The 22762-nt window shown below is 42.4% G+C and overlaps 2 protein-coding genes across 3 annotated transcripts in view; both read right to left on the bottom strand.

Annotated features, from left to right (window-relative positions):
* Positions 1 to 22762, bottom strand: part of LOC111971315 (uncharacterized) — a 244714-nt gene that overhangs the window by 86779 nt on the left and 135173 nt on the right. Inside the window, exons 5-6 of the mRNA XM_070446023.1 lie at positions 12065 to 12176; positions 10937 to 11820 (exon numbers count right to left, since the gene is read on the bottom strand). Of these exons, the coding sequence (XP_070302124.1) occupies positions 10937 to 11820; positions 12065 to 12176 (996 nt within the window). The remainder of the gene's footprint in view (positions 1 to 10936; positions 11821 to 12064; positions 12177 to 22762) is intronic.
* The window catches only part of LOC111971314 (uncharacterized), a 22139-nt gene continuing 12896 nt past the window's right edge, over positions 13520 to 22762 (bottom strand). The window contains exons 1-3 of one of the 2 annotated variants that reach the window (XM_070446415.1): positions 19344 to 20487; positions 16670 to 16800; positions 13520 to 16323 (exon numbers count right to left, since the gene is read on the bottom strand). In XM_070446415.1, coding sequence (XP_070302516.1) covers positions 15028 to 16323; positions 16670 to 16800; positions 19344 to 19614 — 1698 coding nt within the window. In that variant the 5' untranslated portion in view covers positions 19615 to 20487 and the 3' untranslated portion in view covers positions 13520 to 15027. Of the gene's footprint in view, positions 16324 to 16669; positions 16801 to 19343; positions 20488 to 22762 lie in introns of those variants that run through there. The other variant, XM_070446414.1, reaches the window with a different exon arrangement.

Raw genomic sequence — 22762 nt, 5'->3', positions numbered from 1 at the left:
CAATTTGGTTTAAATAATGCAAAAACAAGTGTTGGAGAAGAAAGTAAAAGTGCAATATGTGCCATGTAAAAAAGCTAACGTTTAAGTTCCTTGCTCAGAACATGAGAACATATGAAAGCTGATGGTTCCTTTTTTCAATATTCCCAGGTAAGAAGTTTTAGGTTGTAGTTATTATAGGAATTATAGGACTATTTCTCTCTATACCATTTGTATTTCATATACCTTTGACTAGTGGATGTTCTTATAGGCACTTTAGTATTGCCAGTTAACATGTTTCATTATTTATTTGAGGCTAAATTGATTTTATTGATGTATTATATTAAGTTAAAATAAAAGTGTTCATTCAGTATTGTTGTAATTGTCATTATTACGAATAAATAAAAATYGGCCAATTAATCCGTATCGGCTTTTTTTGGTCCTCCAATAATCGGTATCGGCGTTGAAAAAGCCTAATCGGTCGACCTCTAGTTCGAAGCCTGGGCCTAGATACAGTGAGGAGCCCACACAAGCAACCCATGGAGCAGAGCCTTTAAACTAGCAGGCCAGCATATGGAGGGGGGATGTGCGGGTCAAGAGAAAAACCCTCAAGTGTGATGAAGATTTACATGTGAACGCATGTAGTGCAGGAGGGGTTCGGGTCATAGCGCAGAATAAACAAAGAGTAACGCCATTTGACGAACTGTTTTATGCCCCAGTCACTGTAAAGAACCAGTTCCAATTGAAAGGGATGCTTGACACCGGCTCCATGCCCTGTACTTTAAGCGAGACAGCAGAGCAAAGAATGCTTGCGGAAAATATTAGTCTAGAGAAGAAGCCACTGTCAGAGCGAGTCATTCTCATTGGTGTAGGGGGAGAAAACGGCACAACCGTTTGAAGTTKACCTTAACGTCTATGCGATTAGTTGTTTAGTTTCTGGGCTCATAGTCCCAGGTCAGCATGATGATCTCATTCTCAGTACAAACTTGATAAAGCACCTCATGCATCAAATGAAGGTTACTGACGAGTACTGGAGACTCATAGCAGAATGTACAGCAGCCATCACCTGTGGGAGAATACTTCTTGAACATGATGACTAGCCTGACATGTTTGCAGAGTGAAGAAATGCCCCAAAAAATTGGGACAGTCAAACTCAACCAGGCTGTCACACTCCTTGCTAAATAAGAGCATCTAGTATGGGGGCGGCTTCCCAACAGCGTGCCAATGTCTCCAGGGAGCACTATTGTGGTCGAACTCACTTCATCCAAGACCATGCCACAAAACATCATGGTGGGCCGAGTCATCACACCCAGGTGGGGCGACAGGTGGGTGCCCATGAAAGACACTAACCTATCACTCTAAAGACAAACTGCAAGCTGGCTGATGTGTGTCCCTGTCTGGCTGTGGAGGACTTCACAGTTTTCCAAGGCTCCTGCAAGATGGAAGGGGGAACTCTAGGGAAGCAGCCCATCACAACCAGCTCCGTGGATTTGAAGCAGAGACTGCTGGATGTAGGGTTGGGAGAGGTTGACATCGAGCCCTGTAAAATCAGTCAAGCAACAAGAGAATAAATAACTGAACTAATTCCTAACTACAATGATGTGTTCTCCAAGRATGCTCTACATATCGTAGAGTTCCGCATGCCCACTACCAGAAACTACGACAAGTATTGACGGAAATGGAAGAACAGGAAATAATCAAATATGCTTCCCCTCTAGTTATGGTGTGGAAGAAAGACGGTGGGCTTCGTATATGTACAGATTTCAGATGGCTGAATGCAAGGACACTCAAAKATGTGCACCCACTTCCACACCAATCTGACTGTCTTGCAGCCCTAGGGGGCAAAACCTAATTCAGTACGATGGACTTGACGTCAGGCTTTTACAACAAACCTATGTGTGAGGAGGACAAAATGTATACAGCCTTCACTACCCCACTGGGTCTGCACGAATACAATCGAATGCYGCAGGGCCTATGCAATAGTCCAGCTTCATTTATGAGGATGATGCTCAGCATTTTTGGGGACTTAAACTTCAGTAGCCTGCTGTGTTACTTAGACGACCTCCTGGTGTTTGCGCCAAGYGAAAGAGAAGCCTTGGATAGATTGGAGCTGGTGTTCCAGAGACTGAGACAGCACAACCTGAAACTGAGCCCAAAGAAATGCAATTTCCTGCAGAAACCATCATCATTAATGGTGATGTGGTGGCTGTGGCCCTGATAAAGGTGGATGTGATATCCAAGATTACAAAGTCGGATCTAATGGAGGAAGATGGGTGTACGCCTTCAGTACAAAGGATCAAACCCTTCCTAGGAATGATATTCTACTATCAAAATTTCATTCCAAACTGTTCTGCTATTGCCAAGCCGCTCTTCGCTCTCATTGCCGATCAGAAGAGAAGGAGGAAGGTGAAGCCTGTGAAGCAAGCTGGCAGCTTCAGAAAGTTGAAACCTACTGACTGGACTAATGAGTGTGATTCTGCACTTAACAGCCTTAAGGAGAAGTTGTTCAACTGTGCTGTTCTTGGTCGGACATGGTTTACAATAGTCGCAGACTTGCCCTAGTCTAGATTTTAAAAGTCTGATGTCCAGAAGGATGATTAGAGTTAATCTAGATCTAAATGAAGCCTTAAATGAAACCTGGCCAGAGGCAGGTTTAACTTCAGATTAATGGATGTTGGCCCCTAGGTTGACCTTGGCAATGGAGGAAAATGGATACCTGGACTATTTCAATGATGATCAAAGAGCACCACCAAGGCCAGACAGAAGGGTGTTCATAAACAGGAGCAACCCACTGAATGATTTTGAAGGAATCTATTTCCGTGACCGTTTCCATATGTACACTGAACAAAAATAGAAAAGCCACATGTAAAATGTTGGTCCCGTGTTTCATGAGCTGAAATAAAAGATCCCAGGAAGCTTTTCTCAAATTTTGTGCACAAATCTGTTTCCATCCCTGTTAATGAGCATTTCTCCTTTGCCAAGATAATCCACCTGACAGGTGTGGCATATCAAGAATCTGATTAAGCAGCATGGTCATTACACAGTTGCTGAGGAGTATTTCTGTCTATAATAAATCCCTTTTGTGGGGAAAAATTCTGATTGGCTGGGCCTAACTTCCAGGCCCACCCCACCCATGACTGMGCCCCTGCCCAGTCATGTGAAATACATAGATTAGGGCCTCATTTATTTATTTCAATTGAAATTGTTGCATCCTGCATTTATATTTTTGTTCAGTATGCAGTACAAAGAAAATGCAGCTGGCATCATCTTTTTTGCTTGAGCCAAGGCTTTTATCTGACTCTCTTAGGGAAGGCCCATCCCTCCTTCCTTACAAGTACTGATCACCTTGAGGTTTTTGGCATCTCGAACCTTCCATCGTGTAACAGGAGATTTGTGTGTGTAAGTGAACCGACTGTATGCAGAGTAGTCCACAAAGTCTGYAAAACTATATGTGAACCAAAAGACAATTACATCAAGTTCCCTGATGCTGCTGCCCAAGCCAACTACAAGGTAGAGTTCTTTGAATATGTGGAAGAGGTGGTGGGAACTGTTCATGAGGAGGCCGGACACCCTGGACGGGCAGAGCTGAGTGTGCCACCCGTCCGACGAGTGTGCCATTTGTTCACTTCTTATGAGAASCACTTGGAGGAGAGCTGGTTGAGGGAGAAACCCAGACAAATCTATAACTGCGAYGAGTCTGTTTTTTTTAAAGCGCCCTGAGCAGGTACAAGGTGCTGGCTCCCCTGGRCGCAAAACACATTTACCAGCAGGCTCAGTCTCCCCTGGTCACACCACCACAGGAGCCTCGCCTGGTGTCCCTGCCCCCTGCAATTCAAATACAGACACCTACACAGGTAAACACATKTTAAATGAAGAAAAACATTTCAAATAAAAGACACCACCTGCTGTGCTCGCTATGGGTAGCGTGATCCGCCTGCAAGCTCCCTGCAGGAGTGTGAGTCCGAAGTRACATGRGTGTGCTGTGACTTCTGCCAGCACTGGTTATACTGCAGGTGTGTGCAGTGGGATACAGAGTTGGCAGTGGAAATATATTTTTATTGTGATTTATGTTACAATATAGGGACGGATGTCAARTTGTTTGTTTTCATATGCAAGTATTTTTTTATTATTTTTAAATACAGGTAAAAAATATATTAATTTATTCAACCCAGCTTGTGTATTTCTTCCCTTAAGTGCATCACAAACACCAGTGTTTTCATCGTTCATGTCAAGTCACTGAAATTAAAGTTGATGTAAATTATTCATACTCGTGTATATTATCTACCTTCTCAAAACAAGATTAAGCTGTAAAATAAATACATTTGCATGCAACACTGAAAAAGATGTTGGTGAAAAAACATTTTTAACCTCTACCGCTTCTCTCTCCCGGATCCGGGATCCTCCTCATCAAAAAAGCTGACTAGCATAGCCTAGCCTAACGGGACAGGGATATCATATAATATAATTTTCATGAAATTCCACAAGGTCCAATACAGCAACATGAAAGATAAACATTTTGAATCCAGCCATCATTTCCGATGACTTAAATGTTTTACAGCGAAAACACTATGTATTTTATTAGCTAACCACAATAGCCAACACACGAACCGCATATTCACCATGTTTCCACCGCATAAGTAGCTTTCAACAAAGAACCAAAAAGAGATAAAATTAGTCACTAACCAAGAAACAACTTCATCAGATGACAGTCTTATAACATGTTATACAATACATATGTTTTGTTCGAAAATGTGCATATTTGAGGTATAAATCATAGTTTTACATTGCAGCTACCATAAAAAATAGCACCAAAGCAGCCAGAATAATTACAGAGGCAGCTGAAATAGATAAATATCATCATAAAAAATTTATGAAAATACATTTGTGTACAGCAATGAAAGATGAAAACATCTTGTGAATCCAGCCAATATTTCCGATTTTTTTAGTGTTTTACAGCGAAAACACAATATATTTATTAGCTTACCACGAATAGCCAAACACACAAAAACGCATTTATTCACCGCAAAGGTAGCTTTCCCAAAACAGCAAAATATAAATTAATCACTAACCTTTGGACAACTTCATCAGATGACTGTCTTATAACATCATGTTATACAATACAATTATGTTTGTTCGAAAATTCATATATTATAGTTACAAATCCTGGTTATACATTGTGAATACGTGAGCATCGATTCACAGAATCTCCGGAGATATTTTGGACACTCACCTAACTGACAAGAACTCATCAAAACTTTACATAAAAATACTTGTTGTATGGCAAATGAAAGATACACTGGTTCTTAATGCAACCGCTGTGTTAGATTTTAAATAACTTTTACCATAAATACAGCTTGCGTTATTGCGAGACAGCGCTCACCAAAACGGCGGAGAATAGGACTCACATTTTACCCAGAAATACGAAATAAATCATACATTTTTTTTTACTTTTGCTGAGCTTCCATCAGAATGTTGTACAAGGAGTCCTTGGTCCAGAATAAATCGGTTTGGTTTTAGAATGTCCATTTCTTCTTGTCGAATTCGCGGCCACAATGCTAGCCAAGGGTTGCTAACATTCCCATCCTCTCTTGAGCAAGAACGGAAAACTCCAAAAGTCCAATAAACGTTGAAAAACTGATAAAAAACGCGGTTGAAAAAACCTACTTATGATGTTATTATCACGTATCAAAAAATCAGAGCCGGAGATTATTCGCCGTGTAAACCGAACGCTTTTCAGAAAGACAGTGTCGAGCTCCGCGCGCGCTTAGAAGACAAAGAAAATCCGGACCTGTCACTCCAAAGCTCTCATTCGACCTCAGATCAGCTTAGACACCCATTCCACCTTCCACTGCCTGTTGACATCTAGTGGAAGGCGTATGAAGTACATGCATATCGATAAATAAAAGCACGTGAATAGGCAGGCCCTGAAACAGGCCTCGTTTTCAGATTTTTCACGTCCTATATGGAAGTTTGCTGCAAAATGAGTTCTGTTTTTAATCACAGTATAATTAAACAGTTTAGAAACTTGTGTTTCTATTCATAGTATAATAATATGCATATTGGGTATGATTAGAAAAGAGTGACGAGGCGGGTTTCATTGGGCACGAGTTTTTCCAAAGTGAAAACAGCGCCCCCGTATTGGACAAGAAGTTTTTAAGCAATTGAAAAGTTGAGGGCGGAGTCATTCTTTTTCAACCCAGACGGCTAGGCCAACTAGCAGGTATTAGTAACACTTTCGGAGAGGGGTTGACGTCTCTGTTATGAACAAAATTAAAACATCTTTGATGATACAAAATAATGTGGCCATAACTGGGTGATTGACATTTCAGTGGAAATACTAAGTAATTGTTAACATTATGACACCAACCCAAAACATTAAGGCTTGATCACAGGATACACTAGAATATAATAATATTTCTTTAAAGCTGTTGATATGCCGCTAATCGGGGACTAACGCTCAGCGTTACCTAGATTAAGAAACATTAACCAAGTCTGATTCCACGCGAATGAATCACTACTGTGGAGTACCACCAGGGGAGAGTCCCACCATATCTCTGAAGGCTGGTGACATTTTTGTTCATCATAGTACTGTGGTGTTGTATCATAAAAACAGGACGATCTAGCCCGCAGACTGCTTCATCATGCACTGAGACGGAAGAGAAGGGTCCTGGGCTGGCCGACTGGATCCCTGCTGCAGTTGTCACTTGATAACCACGGACAAGAGGTTGGTTTCAGTTTCCTCCTGTCGCTGAATGTGGCGAGTTGTGGTTCAGTCCTGGCTCAACTCTGGAAGGAAAATGACAGCTCCTATCCAGGGCTTGTGACCTGCAACTTCAGAGTCCAGTCATATGGTGGTCAATGAAGATAGCTGCACTCAGCATGGTCTAACTTATATCGTCATTTACATCCATTGAACGACAAGCAACACCGGACATCAGCAGGTCCTCAAGGACCTGCAGACTGTAAACAGAAAGTGTACAGGAGAGCATATATAGGTTTTACAGTGAAGGAAAAAAGTATTTGATCCCCTGCTGATTTTGTTACGTTTGCTCCCTGAAGAAAGAAATTATCAGCTCTATCATTTTAATGGTACCGTTTATTTGAACAGTGAGAGACAGAATAACAACAAAAATATCCAGAAAAATGCTGTCAAAAATAGTTATAAATTGATTTGCATTTTATGAGGGAATAAGTATTTGAACCCCTTCTCAATCAAAAAGATTTGTGGCTCCCAGGTGTCTTTCATAAGGTAACGAACGGAGATTAGGAGCACACTCTTAAAGGGAGTGTCCTATCTCAGTTTTCTTACCTGTATAAAAGATAGTCCACAGAAGCAATCAATCAATCAGATCCCAAATCTCCACCATTGGCAAGACCAAAGAGCTCTCCAGGATGTCAGGACAAGGATTGTAGACTAAAAGAGCTGGAATGGCTACAGACCATCGCAAGCAGCTTGGTGAGAAGGTGACAACAGTTTCTGTGATTATTCGCAATGAAGAAACACAAAAACTGTCAATCTCCTCAGCCTGGGTCTCATGCAAGATCTCACCTCGTGGAGTGCAATGATCTGGACGGGTGAGGATTCAGCCGAAACTACACAGGACGGATCTGTCAATGATCTCAAGCGTCAGCTGGCCATAGTCATCAGAAAACAATTGGTAACAACTTGCCGTGAGGATGAAATCCTGCAGCGCCCGCAGGTCCCCCTGGCTCAAGAAAGCACATATACATGCCCGTCTGAATGGTTTGGCCAAATGAACATCTGAATGATATCAGAGGACACTGGGTGAAACGTGTTGTGGTCAGATGAGACAAAGGAGTTCTTTGGCATCAACCCACTTGCCGTGATTTTGGAGAGGAGGAATGCTGCCTATGACCCAAGAAACCATCCCACGTAACAATGGAGGTGGAAACATTAGCTTTTGGGGGTGTTTTTCTGCTAAGGGACAGGCAACTCAACGCATAAAGTGCGATGGACGGGGCCATTGTACCGTCAATCTTGGGTGAAAACATCCTTCCCTCAGCCGGGTATTGAAAATGGTCGTGGATGGGATTCCAGCATGACAATGAACAAACACACGGCCAAGCCAACGAGGAGTGCTCAAAGAAGCAGCAATTAAGGTCCTGGGAGTGGCCTAGCCAGTCTCAAAGACCTTACATTCCATAAAAAATCTGTGGGAGGGAGCTAAGTTCGAGTTGCAAAACTCGCCTGAACCTAATGACTTGAGAAGATCTGCAAAGAGGAGTGGGACAAAACTCCATCCTGAGGATGTGTGCAAACCTGTGGCCAACTACAAGAAACGTCTGACCCTGCTGATTGCCAACAGGGTGTTTGCCACCAAGTACTTTAAGTCATGTTTTGCAGGGGGTCAAATACTTATTTCCCTCATTAAAATGCAATATTCATTAACATTTTTGACATGCGTTTTTTCTGATTTTTTTGTTGATATTCTGTCCTCACTGTTAATAAACCTACTTTAAAATTATAGACTGATCATTTCTTTGTCAGTGGGCACGTCAAAAATCAGCAGGGGATCAAATACTTTTGCTCACTGTATATGAGAAGCTCTTTGCTGTACAACAACAAGTTAACACAGCCAAGCCTATTTAACACTAATCAAGTACTTAAAATATGGAGCCAATATAATTATTTAAGTCCATATGTTTTTGTCAACTGAGAGGGAAATTAGTCTGCAATGATTTTAAAAAATAACCAAGTCAGTCAGATCAATTTCAGAGTCAATTCAACACTCACAAGTGAATACGTACTTTTATCGCAAATGATACGTGACAAGTACAATAACTCACTACGGTAACACTACCTTTTCTGTAAATCTGGTACCCTCGCTTTGATAAATGAATTTTGAATATTTGGAAAAGATTCAACATTACACTTTCACTACTACATGTCAAGTAAACATGAATTAAGTCACTATCATTATCATCTCACTTTAAAAACACCAAGATACAGCCATCCTTCTTTGAACTGAACTGCAGGACAGAAGAACCTGCTCAGGAATGTTACCATGAGGCCGTTAGTGATTTTAAAAGCGGTACAGTTCAATGCTGTGATGGGAGGGAAAACTGAGAATGGATCAACAACATTTTAGTGACTCCACAATAATGACTTTAACTCAATGACTGAAAATACAAATATTCCAAAACATGCATATTGTATGCAATTAGTCACTAAACTTATTACTACAACAAAAAACAGCAATGAATATGCTATTTTGGCCATAATGCAAAACCTTATGTTGGGGAAAATCCAATGAACACATCACTGGAGTATACTACCTCCTTATTTTCAAGTCTGATGTCGGTGGCTGCATCAGTATGACACAATGCCAAAATTACACTGAGTTGCTTACCAAGAAGACAGTGAATGGGCCTGAGTGACCAAGGTTTAAAGTTTGACTTAATAATTGTGTTTTTAATTGATTGGCGGTTTGGAGCCAGGAAAGGGCCCCAGGTGGGAAAACGTTTAAATAAAAAACGACACGCCACTAACATACGGCAGACCGCGATACACAAGAACAATACCAACTGGTGAGTGAACCTGGGAGAGTGACTATAAAGGGAGGAAATTATGAAGGTAATGGGTCCAGGATGTGAACATAATGATTCACAGGTGGCGTATGTATGAATTCCCAGGTCGACTGGTGAGTACTCTGCGATTCATACGCCGGAGGGGAGGAGCAGGGATCTGACTACAATCTGCTTGAAAAACTATGGCAAGAATTAAAAATTGCTGGTCTAGCCATGATCCCCAACATCTTGCAGAGCATGAAGAATTATGAAAATAATAATGGGAGCGTAATATATGCACCATCCAGGTGGTGTAAAGCTCGTAGAGACTTACCCAAGGAGTGTCTAACATGTTATTGACTCAAGAGCATTGAATTTTAGCAACGACTATCTTTCTAGCTATTCATCTCTATTTCATAAAAATACAAAATAAACTATCACATACTTGACAGTTGTATTATGTATAGGATTTACAATTAAATCATTTTATTCCCACTTTGTAAACAATAAATGTGAAGAAATTCCAGGGTATGAATACTTTCCATGGGCACCATATATGCTATTTGCACTGAATGTACAAAATATTAGGAACATATTTCTACATATTGAGTTGCACCCCCTTTTGCTCTCAGAACAACCTCAATTCATCAGGGCAAGGTGTCGAAAGCGTTCCACAGGGAGCTGGCCCATGATTGACTCCAATGCTTCACATAGTTGGTCAAGTTGGCTGGAGATTCCCTTTTGGAGGTGATCATTCTTGATACACACAAGGAAACTGTTGAGCGTGAAAAACCCAGCAGAGTTGCAGTTCTTGACACACTCAAACCAGGGGAGCTTGTACCTACTAGTGGTTAAGAGCCATTGGACCGGTAACCGAAGGTTGTTGTTCGAATCCCCGAGCAACTATGTGAAAACTGTCGATGTGCCCTTGAGCAAGGCACTTAACCCTAATTGTGCCTGTAAGCTGCTCTGGATAAGAGCCATCTGTTAAATTACTAAATGTAAAAATGCTAAATGAATGGCACACAATCCATGTCTCAATTGTAGCAAGGCTTAAAAATCCTTCTTAAAAACCTGTCTCCTTCCCTTCATCTACACTGATTGAAGTAGATTTAACAAGTGACATCAAGAAGGRATTGTAATTTTCAGCTGGTCAGTTTATGAAGTGCAAAGAGCAGGTATTCCTAATGTGTTGTACACTCAAGTCAATGTCACACAATGTCGAGATGCAACATTCTACCCAGGAATATTCAACAATGAAATACGTTACTCTCGTTATTCCAAGGGCATCTTTTCTGCTGACAATGAAAATTAATCTTTGTCTTTAATGCAGGGTGTGATGTCAGTCAGAAGCTATCAAATGGAATGGTTACTTTCTATGTTATAGAGTGGAATGTTTTTTTATGCTGGTGTATCCTGAGGTAGCTCCTCAGTCCGTACAGGCGAATGGCCTCTCTCMCATGTGGACCTTCAGGTGCATCTTCAGGTTGCCAGACTGAGCGAAGCGCATGTGACACTGGGTACAGCTGAAGGGTTTCTCCCCTGTGTGTACCCTCTGGTGCCTCTTTAGGTTGGAYGAGTGTGAAAAACTGGCCTGGCACAGGTGGCAGCCGTATGGTTTCTCCCCTGTGTGCATCCTCTGGTGAATCTCTACCTGTTTGGGGAAACTGAAGGCTTTCCCACAGAATGAACACGGGAAGCGCTTCTCTTTGCCATCGGATCTACTGATAGCGTTGCTACTACTGTCATTTGTCAATGGGCTTGTGTACCCATTTAGTGTTGAGGCACTGGCATTGTCTGAGGTCTGGTTTAACATTAGGAGACTGTGAGGAGGACGAAGGCCAGTGAGTGTCTGTGTTGTTGCAGGGTCCATGTTCCAGTTGATAGATTCTATAGAAGGCAGGCTAAAGGCAGCACCTGTTAGGGGGTTAACCTGAGGCGCCAGCAGTCTCTCTGAATCACAACTATAGGAGCAGGACGGAGCRTCACTAGCGGAGTCGGTGTCTGTTCTCTCCTGTCTCATATGGACACCTCCCCGTCCCCGCAGACCAAATCTACGCMTCGCCCTGGTCTCAGCCATGMTGTTGTCATGGAGACTTATTTTGGATGTTGTTTTGTGCTCGACTGTCTGTTTCTGGTTGTGGTTAACAGTGTTGTTCCCCAGCCCAGAGTTGAGGACGCCGTCCCATCCATTGACCTCCACTATGTTGCCTCTGGTCCTGGCCTGCTCRATGTCTTCCCCTGGACCCATGGCTGCACCAGTCTGGGAATCAAAAATGGCTGCGCAATCTCCTCTGTTAGCCTCCAACCAACCACCTGCAGGAAGAGTTTAGAAAATAGACTTCACAAACATGGCAGAGAACTCTAAATATGGAGGTTTTTTTTGTCAATGACCTGGTCAAGTTCATACATTATAATGTGTGTGTTTGTATGTAAACATAAGCTGTATTTATTTCATTTTATTATTGAGGAAAATTTAGAAAAAAACAATAGCCAGGTGCATCACTATTCCCATTGAAGATCTATTACTGTATGTAGGCTATATGTATTTCTCCCTTACCTTGCTCCCCCATCTTTAGTCCACTCAGCAGGTCAATGCTCTCTGGTCCATCTTCAATTGTCTCCTCTTTGACCAGCAGCAGATCAGGCTTCCCATCCTCCATGTCTACTGACTGTAAGAGATACAGAGTGAGAGGATGTTGGATCAAGAAATCTGATATGAGTACCCTACTATGGAGCATCTTATGATTGCATAGTACTCATAGCAGTGCCTCATTGCCCAAACATGTTAGTTGATTTGATTACTTTACACTTTAATGGTTTGTTAATTCAGAGGCATGTTCCCACACTTAAGACAAAATTTATCAAGACCTGGGCCCGTATCCACAGAGTCTCAGAGTAGAAACGCTGATCTATGATCTTTCCATTAAATCTTATTCATTATGATCTAAAAGGCTAAACTGATCCTAGATCAGCACCCGGACCTACTATGATTCAGCCAGTAGTTCAGTGGGCTCACCTCAGTGAGACTGTGTGTGGTCCTGTTCTGCTCTGCTGGTTCCTCTGTGGGTTCAGGAGGAGATGTAGTCTGGTTGTCCTCCATGACCATGGTCCCCTCAGGGTTCCCCAGACCCTCCTCCTTCACCAGCAGCACCTCTGGACCCTCCTCCTCCTGGAAGAGAGAGGTGATACAGATTACACAGACATATACTCCCTCAGGTACGTACACACACAAACAGGTAATAAGTGTTTACCCATCCCACTACTATATTATAGTTACAGAATTACTTAATTGTTGTTAAACATCATGGTGGACATAAATATGATTTTGTGGGTAAATATGTGTCAACTATGATAAGTCAAAAGTCAGACAAACCTCAACTATTTTGACGTGTAAAAAAAATGCATGAAAAATGGGTGAGGCTATATGGACAGGCTTGGTGCCCAAATAGATGACGTATGTCGCTCAGCTGAGAGTCGAGTGGAGACGAAWGGAGTCTCTTCAGTCTGTTGTCCTGATGAACCCTTCCTGGCTAGCTAGTTTATGCTGGCTTGTAGGCAACAGCAGCATGGCGCTAGTTAAAACTTGTAAAATACCAATGTTTATTTCGATGGACGAGGGATTAATAACTTATAGTATTGGGCACCATACGGATGTCACCGTAACATCCCAATTAGCTAACGTAACGACAAGCCGGTGTGAATGACCAGTGTTGTTTCGTGGTGCGTCCCACTGTTGCTTCACCGGGCAGCTGTATTACATGTTGCTAGCGGTAGCTAACGCGGCCAATTTGTTCTGAACTGACAGAACGTCCCCACTCAACGGTCGCTGCGTGACATATGTCATACATTTTGGGCACCAGGCGTGTTCGTATAGCCTCTCCAGTGTACAGTAGGTGTTTGTTTGTGTCTGGGTATGTGTAGGTATATTTAGTAATTGTATATTGGTTATAAAGTGCTGTCTGGTGTATGGAGAATAAGGTGAGATCAGATGTGATGTATACTAAAGAGAGTCTCAATGAAAGTCTTAGAATGAAAAGTCCCATTTTGTGTTTATTAACCCTTTACACACGTGGGAATTGGACTATATGGATAGGGTTAAATTGAAATGTTTCTTACAGAATAAAAAAAATAAAACCATACATAACCATGGTAGCAATTGAAAGGGAACAGTTGAGATAATTAGACCAAAAGTGAGTACACAACAGTTTACCTGACAAGATTGAATCTAAACATTACACTGTTGATTTTGTGCAGTTTCCATTTACTGTACATTTTGCAACAGTTGTTGACAACAAAATCTGAACACACACTGGATACATTCAGTAACAAAATAAGAATATTCCTGGACAATGTGGKGTATGTGCAACATAAGACCAAAAAATGACAAGGGTTTGAGTGAGAGGACTAACTGGTGTCTCCAAGTGGCCACACACCTCTCCAAAGTGTGCACAGATCCTTAGTAATTTCATGGCACTTTTTATGACTCAAAGAAGAGTCTTCAACTATWAAAAGGTACTTTTTTCTGCTCTCCTAGCTGTGCCGTTGAGGAACTAGAGCAAGCACACTTGTASTTGTTTGGAACACAGCCCTGSATCCCCGCCATCACACAATTACTGTTGTTTACACAATCCAAAAAACAGTCCATTATAAATCGCAATCTGGCTAAAGTGGACATAATCTGAAAGCTTGTTCTATCGCAAACATGACTAGCTAAGTTATAAAATACAAATCTTACAGTGTTAGGCTTTCACAAGGTAATTCAGAGAAACAGATTGTCATTGTGGTGCGCATAGAATGGAGTCATGAGTGCATTCAGGTGCGTGTTCAGCAGTGAGTTTTCTTCACAATAAACAAACATAGGCTCAGTCTGTTCAGAAGAACCCAGGGTATGACCCCATGTCATCTTGTAACTGTACATCAAACATAGTGATCATAAAACGTTGACACTGTATATTACATCAGTTTGATTTGGAGATGTGAAGTGCAGATTTGGCTTGCTTGTATGACATCAAAGCGGTATTTATTAGAATCCTCAACGTCTCATCTTTCACGATACATCGAGTCATCTTAATTTACAGCATTTCCCTCAGTCAAAACCCATACAGCGCTTACCCATACAGTGCTGTACAGCTACCACGTTCCAATGTTTGCTTATTAGTGCCCAATTCTTCCATTTTCAACCTGTATATGGTTACGAGTGTATTTAACAAGTGTTAAATAATCCATATAAAAACCACACATGCATGTCAACAAAAAATCTGTATGAACTTGATAAACTGCATTCATTTTCTCATCAAGTAGTTGGAAGTAATGAAATGGGCATTTATAAACATATAGCTTACACAGTACTTTTAAGGCTTATAGATCACACAATGCCTGGACGCAAAATTCTACTCAGGAATATTCAACACTAAAATCTATTACTCGTTATTCCAAATTCATCTGTGGATCTTTACTGCTGACAATGCAGCATTTGATCTACATGTGAAAAGCAATCAAGTGGAATGGTTACTTTCTATGTTATAGAGTGKAATGTTTTTTCAGCTGGTGTATCCTGAGGTAGCTCCTTTCTGAGAACCTCTTCCCGCAGTGCGTACAGGCGAACGGCCGCTCTCCTGTGTGGACCTTCAGGTGCATCTTCAGGTTGCCAGCCTGGGTGAAGCGCATGTGACACTGGGGGCAGCTGTAGGGTTTCTCCCCTGTGTGGACCCTCTGGTGCCTCTTCAGGTGCCCAGCCTGGGCGAAACACATTTGACACTGGGTACAGCTGAAGGGTTTCTCCCCTGTGTGGACCCTCTGGTGCCTCTTCAGTTTGCCAGCCTCAGTGAAGCGCATGTGACACTGGGTACAGCTGAAGGGTTTCACCCCTGTGTGGACCCTCTGGTGGATCTCCACCTTCTGGAGGCAGCTGAAGCCTTTGTTACAGAGCATGCAGAGGAATGGTTTATCTTTACTACCGCCTGATGTTGCGCCCCCTCCCAAAACCTGAGCCCCTTGGTCCTTTGAGTTCAAAACCTGATCAAAAAGGATGCGGCCGTGTGAATCGGAAGGCCCCATTGACGTGGACACTAGGTCGCGATCCCTGAGCGCATGTAAAGGGGAGTGGGTCTCGATATTTGGATTTGTCTCTAAACTTTCCCTGTAATCTAATAAAGCTCTGCCTTGAGAGAGTCCTTCCCCTAAGTGAGTCTCATCCACATTCCATGTCAGAGGAGCGTCGCCCTCCACTTTCACAGTCACCTCATCTACMACTATAACCTCCCCTTTCTTATCTAGGCACCCTTCAGAGTACACACTACTACTGTACCGGTTCCAGTCCCCTCTAGACAGATCCGTCTGTGTCTCTAAACCCAAGGGCATGTTGCCAGGGTCCATCTCTGTAGTGTAAGAACAAGACGGATCATTGCCAGTCTCTAACGCGTAACCTGAGTCCCGATGGGAATGAACCGTCCTCGTGTTCGGGTTACCATAAAGTAAATACTCTAAGCCAGGAGCAGGAGGACAGCCCAGTCGCCTCAGCCCCAGTATCTCTGGGTCTGATCTGTGGTCAGATCCTGTGTGTAATAGCCGCCTGTGCATTACAGTTAAAGTCTCGGTGTCTGTCTCTGACTTGAGGACGGCGTCCAGCATTCCACTGACCTCCGTGATGCTGCGTCGGGTCCTTGGCTGGGGCGAGGCGGTGAGGTCCTCGGTGGCTACAGGGGGCGCCACTCCAGCCGCTGCTCTAGTCTGGATGTCTCGTGGGTCCTCTCYTTCAGTMCTCTCCTGTTTGACCAGAGACGATCCTCCAGAACCAGCAGCCTCTGCATCTGCAGACTGGCACATGAAGAGAGGTTTATTTTATCTTTATTCAACTAGGCAAGTCAGTTAAGAACAAATTCTTATTTACAATGACGGCCTACCCCCAGACAACGCTGGGCCAATTGCGCGCCGCCCTATGGGACTCCTAATCACGTCCGGATGTGATGCAGCCTGAATTCGAACCAGGTACTGCAGTGACACCTCTTGCACTGAGATGCAGTGTCTTAAACCACCGCGCCACTCAGGAGCCCCCGAGGTTATTACCGGTACATGAACTGAATTGGATAACAATGTCATAGGGAAGTCCCACAAGCTCCCGCGCCACATTTGATGTACTGTAATGTTACACTATGACACTAACCTCTATCACGATAACATGCTGRGTTGAGGTTCCACTCCCCTCATCTATAGCTATGGGTTGGTCATCTCTCCACGCGTGGTGTCCCACTGGTTTCACAAAGCTCATGTGGCCTCCAGCGAGATGTCCTTCAGCTGAGAGAGTGATTGGGGGAAAGACGTGGTTAGGTTAGCTACTGTCAATGCTCAACGCTATATYGTACACTACTGACAGTGGCCGTGTCCGAATACCCATACTTGCCTCATAAATATTAGGCTGTTTGAGTATGCGAAAATAAAATGTTTTTTAGTATGTGAATATCTCAAAAATCTAGTATGCTTTAAAATGGCAGGATGTTCTACTCATTTTGCCTTTTCATCTAGTAGAATTCACTTCGGGAATTTCCCAGCCACAACGCATTGGAAGAGGGGGAGTTTTGATAGCTAGATCTCTTCACGGAAACAACAAAACAACTTGGAAGATGGTAAATAGCGAATCTTCTGCGGTGGTGTTTAAATTTAAGTAGTTTTTGTTCTCAAATTTATCACACTTATTTCATCGTACAAGATTGTAACTCCCAATTGGATATCACGAGAAAAAAAAATACGAATAAAAAACCTTCACACTGCTCTTGCTAGCGTTACCTTTTTATTTAAGCTTCATGGGTCGGCCCCTTGGCCTTTGTCAGAGCTCACCTGCTTCCTCCTGCATGCATTGCAGCCTGCCTCATCCTCGCCACATCACTGTCGGTCTCAGTAGCCTCCTCTCTGTTCAAGTAAACATAGTAGCCTATATTTTGCTCTTGCTAAAGTAGACTCCGTTTAACATTAGGTTCTTACTTCATCCTTCTAGCTAGCTAAGTAATACTAGACAGAGCCCTTCAACATTACTGCAATAGCAGTCTCTGCCAGCAGCTAGCCACCTGACTGACTATCTACACTGAACAAAAATATAAAACACAACATGAAGTGTTGGTCCCATGTTTCATGAGCTGAAATAAAAGATACCAGAAATGTTCCATGCGCATAAAAATCTTCTCTTTCAAATTGTGGACAAATTTGTTTACATCCCTGTTAGTGAACATTTCTCCTTTGCCAAAATAATCCATCCACCTGACAGGTGTGACATATCAAGAAGCTGATTAAACAGCATGATCATTACACAGGTGCACCTTGTGCTGGGGACAACAAAAGGCCACTCACACAATGCAAYGCCACAGATGTCTCATGTTGAGGGAGAGTGCCAATTGGCATGCTGACYGCAGGAATGTCCACCAGAGCTGTTAGAGAATTTAATGGTAATTTCTCTACCATAAGCCRCCTCCAACATTGTTTAAGAGAATTTGGCAGTACTTCTAACCGGCCTCGCAACCACAGACCATGTGTAAACTGTAGGTTTGCGCAACCAAAACATTTCTGCACAAACTGTCAGAAAAATGTGGCCTTTTATAAAACGGATTTCAGGCAATTCTACATCATTTTACATGACTGAAGACTTTGGCAGAATATTTTTTAATACCGCACAAATTATCTAAAATGACAGGCTACTTTGACACAAACTGAGAATATGAGATCAATAAAAACGACCTTATCTTGAATCCATCAATAGACTAGGCCTACGTGTGTGGAGACACATATTATAGGCTACAATATGAGGAAATTTGTCCTAAAACTGCTTTCCAGTTTCACTGACTCACCCAATGATGTGCAGCTCACTTACTGGTGATGGCTGATGCGCTCGTGCCAAAAGCCTTTCTCTCTCATTTTACATAGTAAAACAATATTTGGAAGTTGATCAAATATTTTGGTAGCCTACAGCAGACAGATGAGATGATTCTCTTTTCAGCAGGAGCCATTTGCTTTCCAACCTGTGTTTTCCTGTGATTGTATTTGAAATATTGCAAAATACCAGTTTTTGTCTGCATGCTGTTTGTTCACTGACAGATATTACATTTACATTTAAGTCATTTAGCAGACGCTCTTATCCAGAGCGACTTACAAATTAGATATGCAGTGCATTCCCAACTGTAGGACCATACCTTGTTATTAGGCTACATTCCACAGCTAGGCTATTCTTCAAAATAAGCTATTGGTCCTCTGTGACACTTTTTTGTCGTGTAGTAGGCTATTCTGAATTATTTCATTTATTTCTGCACAGACAGCATTAACTCTATAACTTTGGAAAATATATTTCAATAGATGAGGGGTGCTGCAGCTCCTCCAGAACCCTTCACACTTCTATTATGAAATAGATGATGCCGTGCAACGCTGGAGAGATAAGAGTTGCAGGATCATGTCTATCAGAGGGAGAGAGATCATATGAAGTTCATCTCATATGAGATACAGGCACGCTTCTCACACAGACACAGATTGGTCTCAAACATAGGTTACAATGTTGCACAAACCATAAGCCTGGGCCCGCCCAACCCGAATCAACTCTTAGAATATCAGGCCTGGGCTGAATTTCCTGAACGAAACAGTCCAAAACAGCGAGGTGCCTGATCCTTTTCCTGCAGGATTCGGCTCAAATTAAGCACTGATATTAACATGGCACAAGTCATGGCAAAATGTGCAGAATTTCCGGAAATTAGCTTTAAAACAGCACATTTTGTCTGTGCCCCATGACAAAATGTGCTGAATTGTAGCAAACTTGATTCTAAAACTTGTCCCTGCAGTCTCGGCCTTCTGCAAAAATGTACCTCTTGCCATTCCTCTGTATTGGTCGAGGATCTTGACACTACAGGGACGACTGGCGCGGACTCGGTCTCTAATTGTCCTCTCTGCGCGCTCCCGTACCACCTTCAGTTCCAATAGCTGTAGTTTCCTCCGCAATGTCCTGTTTTCTTTCTGGCTTTGAGWYATTTCCAAACGAAACACTGCATAGTCGTCGTCTACGAGTTTACAGATCTCTGCCACGGCTGCATTCGCTAGYACCTCCATGAYGGAGGCTATTTGAGTGTGAAAAACCATTGTTAGCTAACGTTAGCGGCTACTTAGATAACGTCTATCAACCAAGTCCTGTCTCCAGCGCGAATTAAAGACTACCTGAAGTAGTATGTGATGCTGTGCTGTTCAATTAGTCATATTTTGATTTCCAATGTGTAACATAAACGTCTCATTAACAACAAAAACCGCTAACGTGGAAATTGTTCTTGGTCACTGTTCTCTTCCGTTTACGTACTGAATATAAATGATTTTTGGTTGGCGTCATTGYTCAAAGGGTGTGGTTAAATGAAAAAGAAATGCGCGCTGTTCTTTGAATTACGGTACTGTTTATTACGTTACACATCAAATCTCCTATGATCAGTATCTTTCAAGCTGAGAGCAGCCTTGTTTAGAAAGAATAGTGTGTTAGCAAGAATAGAGTAGAAAATAATAGAACGATCTTAATCCATCTACATCATCTCAGTCCTTGTTCTAGCCAAGGTTTACTGTCTCTCTAAAAAAAAGTATTTATACAAGTCTGTTTCAAATGACAAGTTAATAAAGGGTTATGAGGGGTAATATAGTTCACATAACTTCATAGACGCTCTAGAGTCTATCAATGGTTTTGGCCTTCTAGAGTCTATCCTAGGTTTTGGCCTTTTTAGGGAGTTTTTCCTAGCCACCGTGCTTCTACACCTGCATTGCTTGCTGTTTGGGGTTTTARGCTGGGTGTCTGTACAGCACTTCGAGATATTAGCTGATGTACGAAGGGCTATATAAAATAAACTTGATTTSATTTGATGATCAATGAAGGTAAATACAGTATCTTCTGCTCTGGTTTTCTTTATGAGCCACGGTGCTCATTTTGAACGTTAACATAAGGACCTTATCTTTCATATCAGCGATAAATAATAATAATAAAAAGGATAAATTACTACACACATTTATAGGGCTAATTAGGGTTCCCACACGGCCATATATACAGCATGTAGTGACAATTTGCTTTGAAAATCCAAGAATTCTAAGTAGCCAATCAGTCACCAGTTGAGTGGATGGTAGCAAATAGACTTGTTCTTAACACACCTCAAACTTAACAATAGGGGTTACCTTGAATGAAGGAATATTGACTATAGTAGTCCTTTGTATCTTGTTTGGCATTTTCTTGCATTCGTTTGATTGCTATAAGAACTATGAGCTCTCCCACCATCAACACACACCATTACGTTAAAGTACATGTGAAGTACATCTTCATAGATCCCCTGGTGTGTGTTTACYACCACCATTTGTCTGACCATAGTGGTCGGGAGTGTAATTGCCCGAATAATACCAGAATATAAGATGCACCCAAATTTGCTCCAACACAGCGCTTTATTTACCGATGACAGACGGAAGACCCGAGAAGACCGACCACCTGTGCTAATTAGCTATCTAGCGTGCTCCGAATACCTATGTGTAACGGAAGGAACGACGCCAGAAAAGTGTTTTAACTGAAAAATACTGTTGGCTGTAACTGTGTTAGACCCGCTTAAAACRGTGTGCAGTAAGTGTATATTTTGCTTTTATGAAATTATTTAGACGTGATATTAAAGTAAAGGGCTTTATGTTTCTAGAATCGTATCGCAATTGAGAATCAATCCATGTTTAGATGGAGTATTTGACAGTTTTGGTTGCCAGAACCAGTCTCCCTATAAACATAACATATAAGGTCCTTGGACGTTAAGGAGTAACGATAGGTTGTCAGACCCATCCTCTGACCACTATGTCGCCTCTGATCCTGCCCTGCTCAGTTAAGTTGTTCCCTGGGCTCTTGTCTGCACCGGTCTGGGAATCCAAGGTAGCCGCCCAGTCTCCTGCAGCCAAGCACCTGCAGGAAGAGGTTAGAAAATAGACTTTGCATATTTATTTTTTTAATTTTACAATTACCTGGTCAAGTTAATACATTACAATGTGGTTTTGTATGTAAACATAAGTTGTTTTGATTTCATTTTATAAATGAAGAAAATGAAGAAAAAATAGCCATGCACATCATTATTCCCATTGAAGATCTATTACTGTATGTAGGTTATATGTATTTCTCCCTTACCTTGCTCCCCCATCTTTAGTCCACTCAGCAGATYAATGCTTTCTGGTCCGTCTTCTATTGTCTCMTCTTTGACCAGCAGTAGATCAGGTTTCCCATTCTCTCCCGAGAACCTCTTCTCACAGTGCGTACAGGCGAACGGCCTCTCTCCTGGGTGTACCTTCAGGTGCATCTTCAGGTTGCCAGCATGGGTGAAGCGCATCTGACAATGGGTACAGTTTAATAATTTCTCCCCTGTGTGAACCCTCTGGTGGATTTCCACCTTTTGGGGTCAGCTGAAGCCTTTTGTTACAGAACACCGTTTCTCTTTAATACTGCCTGATGTGGCTCCCCCCCTCCTAACGTGTCATCTGAGTCCAGATGGGAATGAACAGCCCTCATGCTCGGGTTACCGTAAAGTATATACTCTGAGCAGGAGGACAGCCCAGTCGCCCCAGCCCCTGTCTCTCTGGGTCTGACTTGTGGTCAGATCCTGTGTGTAAGAGCCTTTGTGATTAAGTGTCTGTCTCTGACTTGAGGATGGCGTTCAGCGTTCCACTGACCTCCGTGGTATGGCAATTGCACCGCTTACAACTGAAGGGCTCTCCAGGGGGTGGTGCAGTCAGCCCAACACATCACCTGTTGTACAGTGTCTGCCCTCCATGATATCTACAACACCCAGTGTCACAGGAAGGCCAAGAAGATCATCAATGAGTCACGGCCTGTTCACCCTTCTACCATCTAGAAGGTGGAGACAGTACAGGTGCATTAATGCTGGGACCGTGAGACTGAGAAAACGCTTCTATCTCGAAGCCATCAGACTGATAAACAGTCACCACTTGCCTTAGTCACTGTTCTAGCCGGCCCCCACCYGGTACTCTACCCTGCACCTTAGAAACTGCTGCCCTATGTACATAGTCATTGAACACTGGTCACTTTAATAATGTTTACATTCAGATTTTTTTTGTCWTCACCCATCTACACACAATACCCCATAATGGCAAAGTGAAAACATGTCTAGACATTTTTGCTAATTTACTGAAAATGACATACAGAAACATTTAATTTACACACCACTGAGTCAGAACTTTGTAGAAGCACCTTTGGCAGTGATTATAGCTCTGAGTCTTTCTG

This window comes from Salvelinus sp. IW2-2015, linkage group LG13 (genome assembly GCF_002910315.2).
Source record: "Salvelinus sp. IW2-2015 linkage group LG13, ASM291031v2, whole genome shotgun sequence".
Classification (NCBI taxonomy): domain Eukaryota; kingdom Metazoa; phylum Chordata; class Actinopteri; order Salmoniformes; family Salmonidae; genus Salvelinus; species Salvelinus sp. IW2-2015.
The sequence above is the reverse complement of the archived record's forward strand: the minus strand, read 5'-3'. Positions and strand labels throughout refer to the sequence as shown.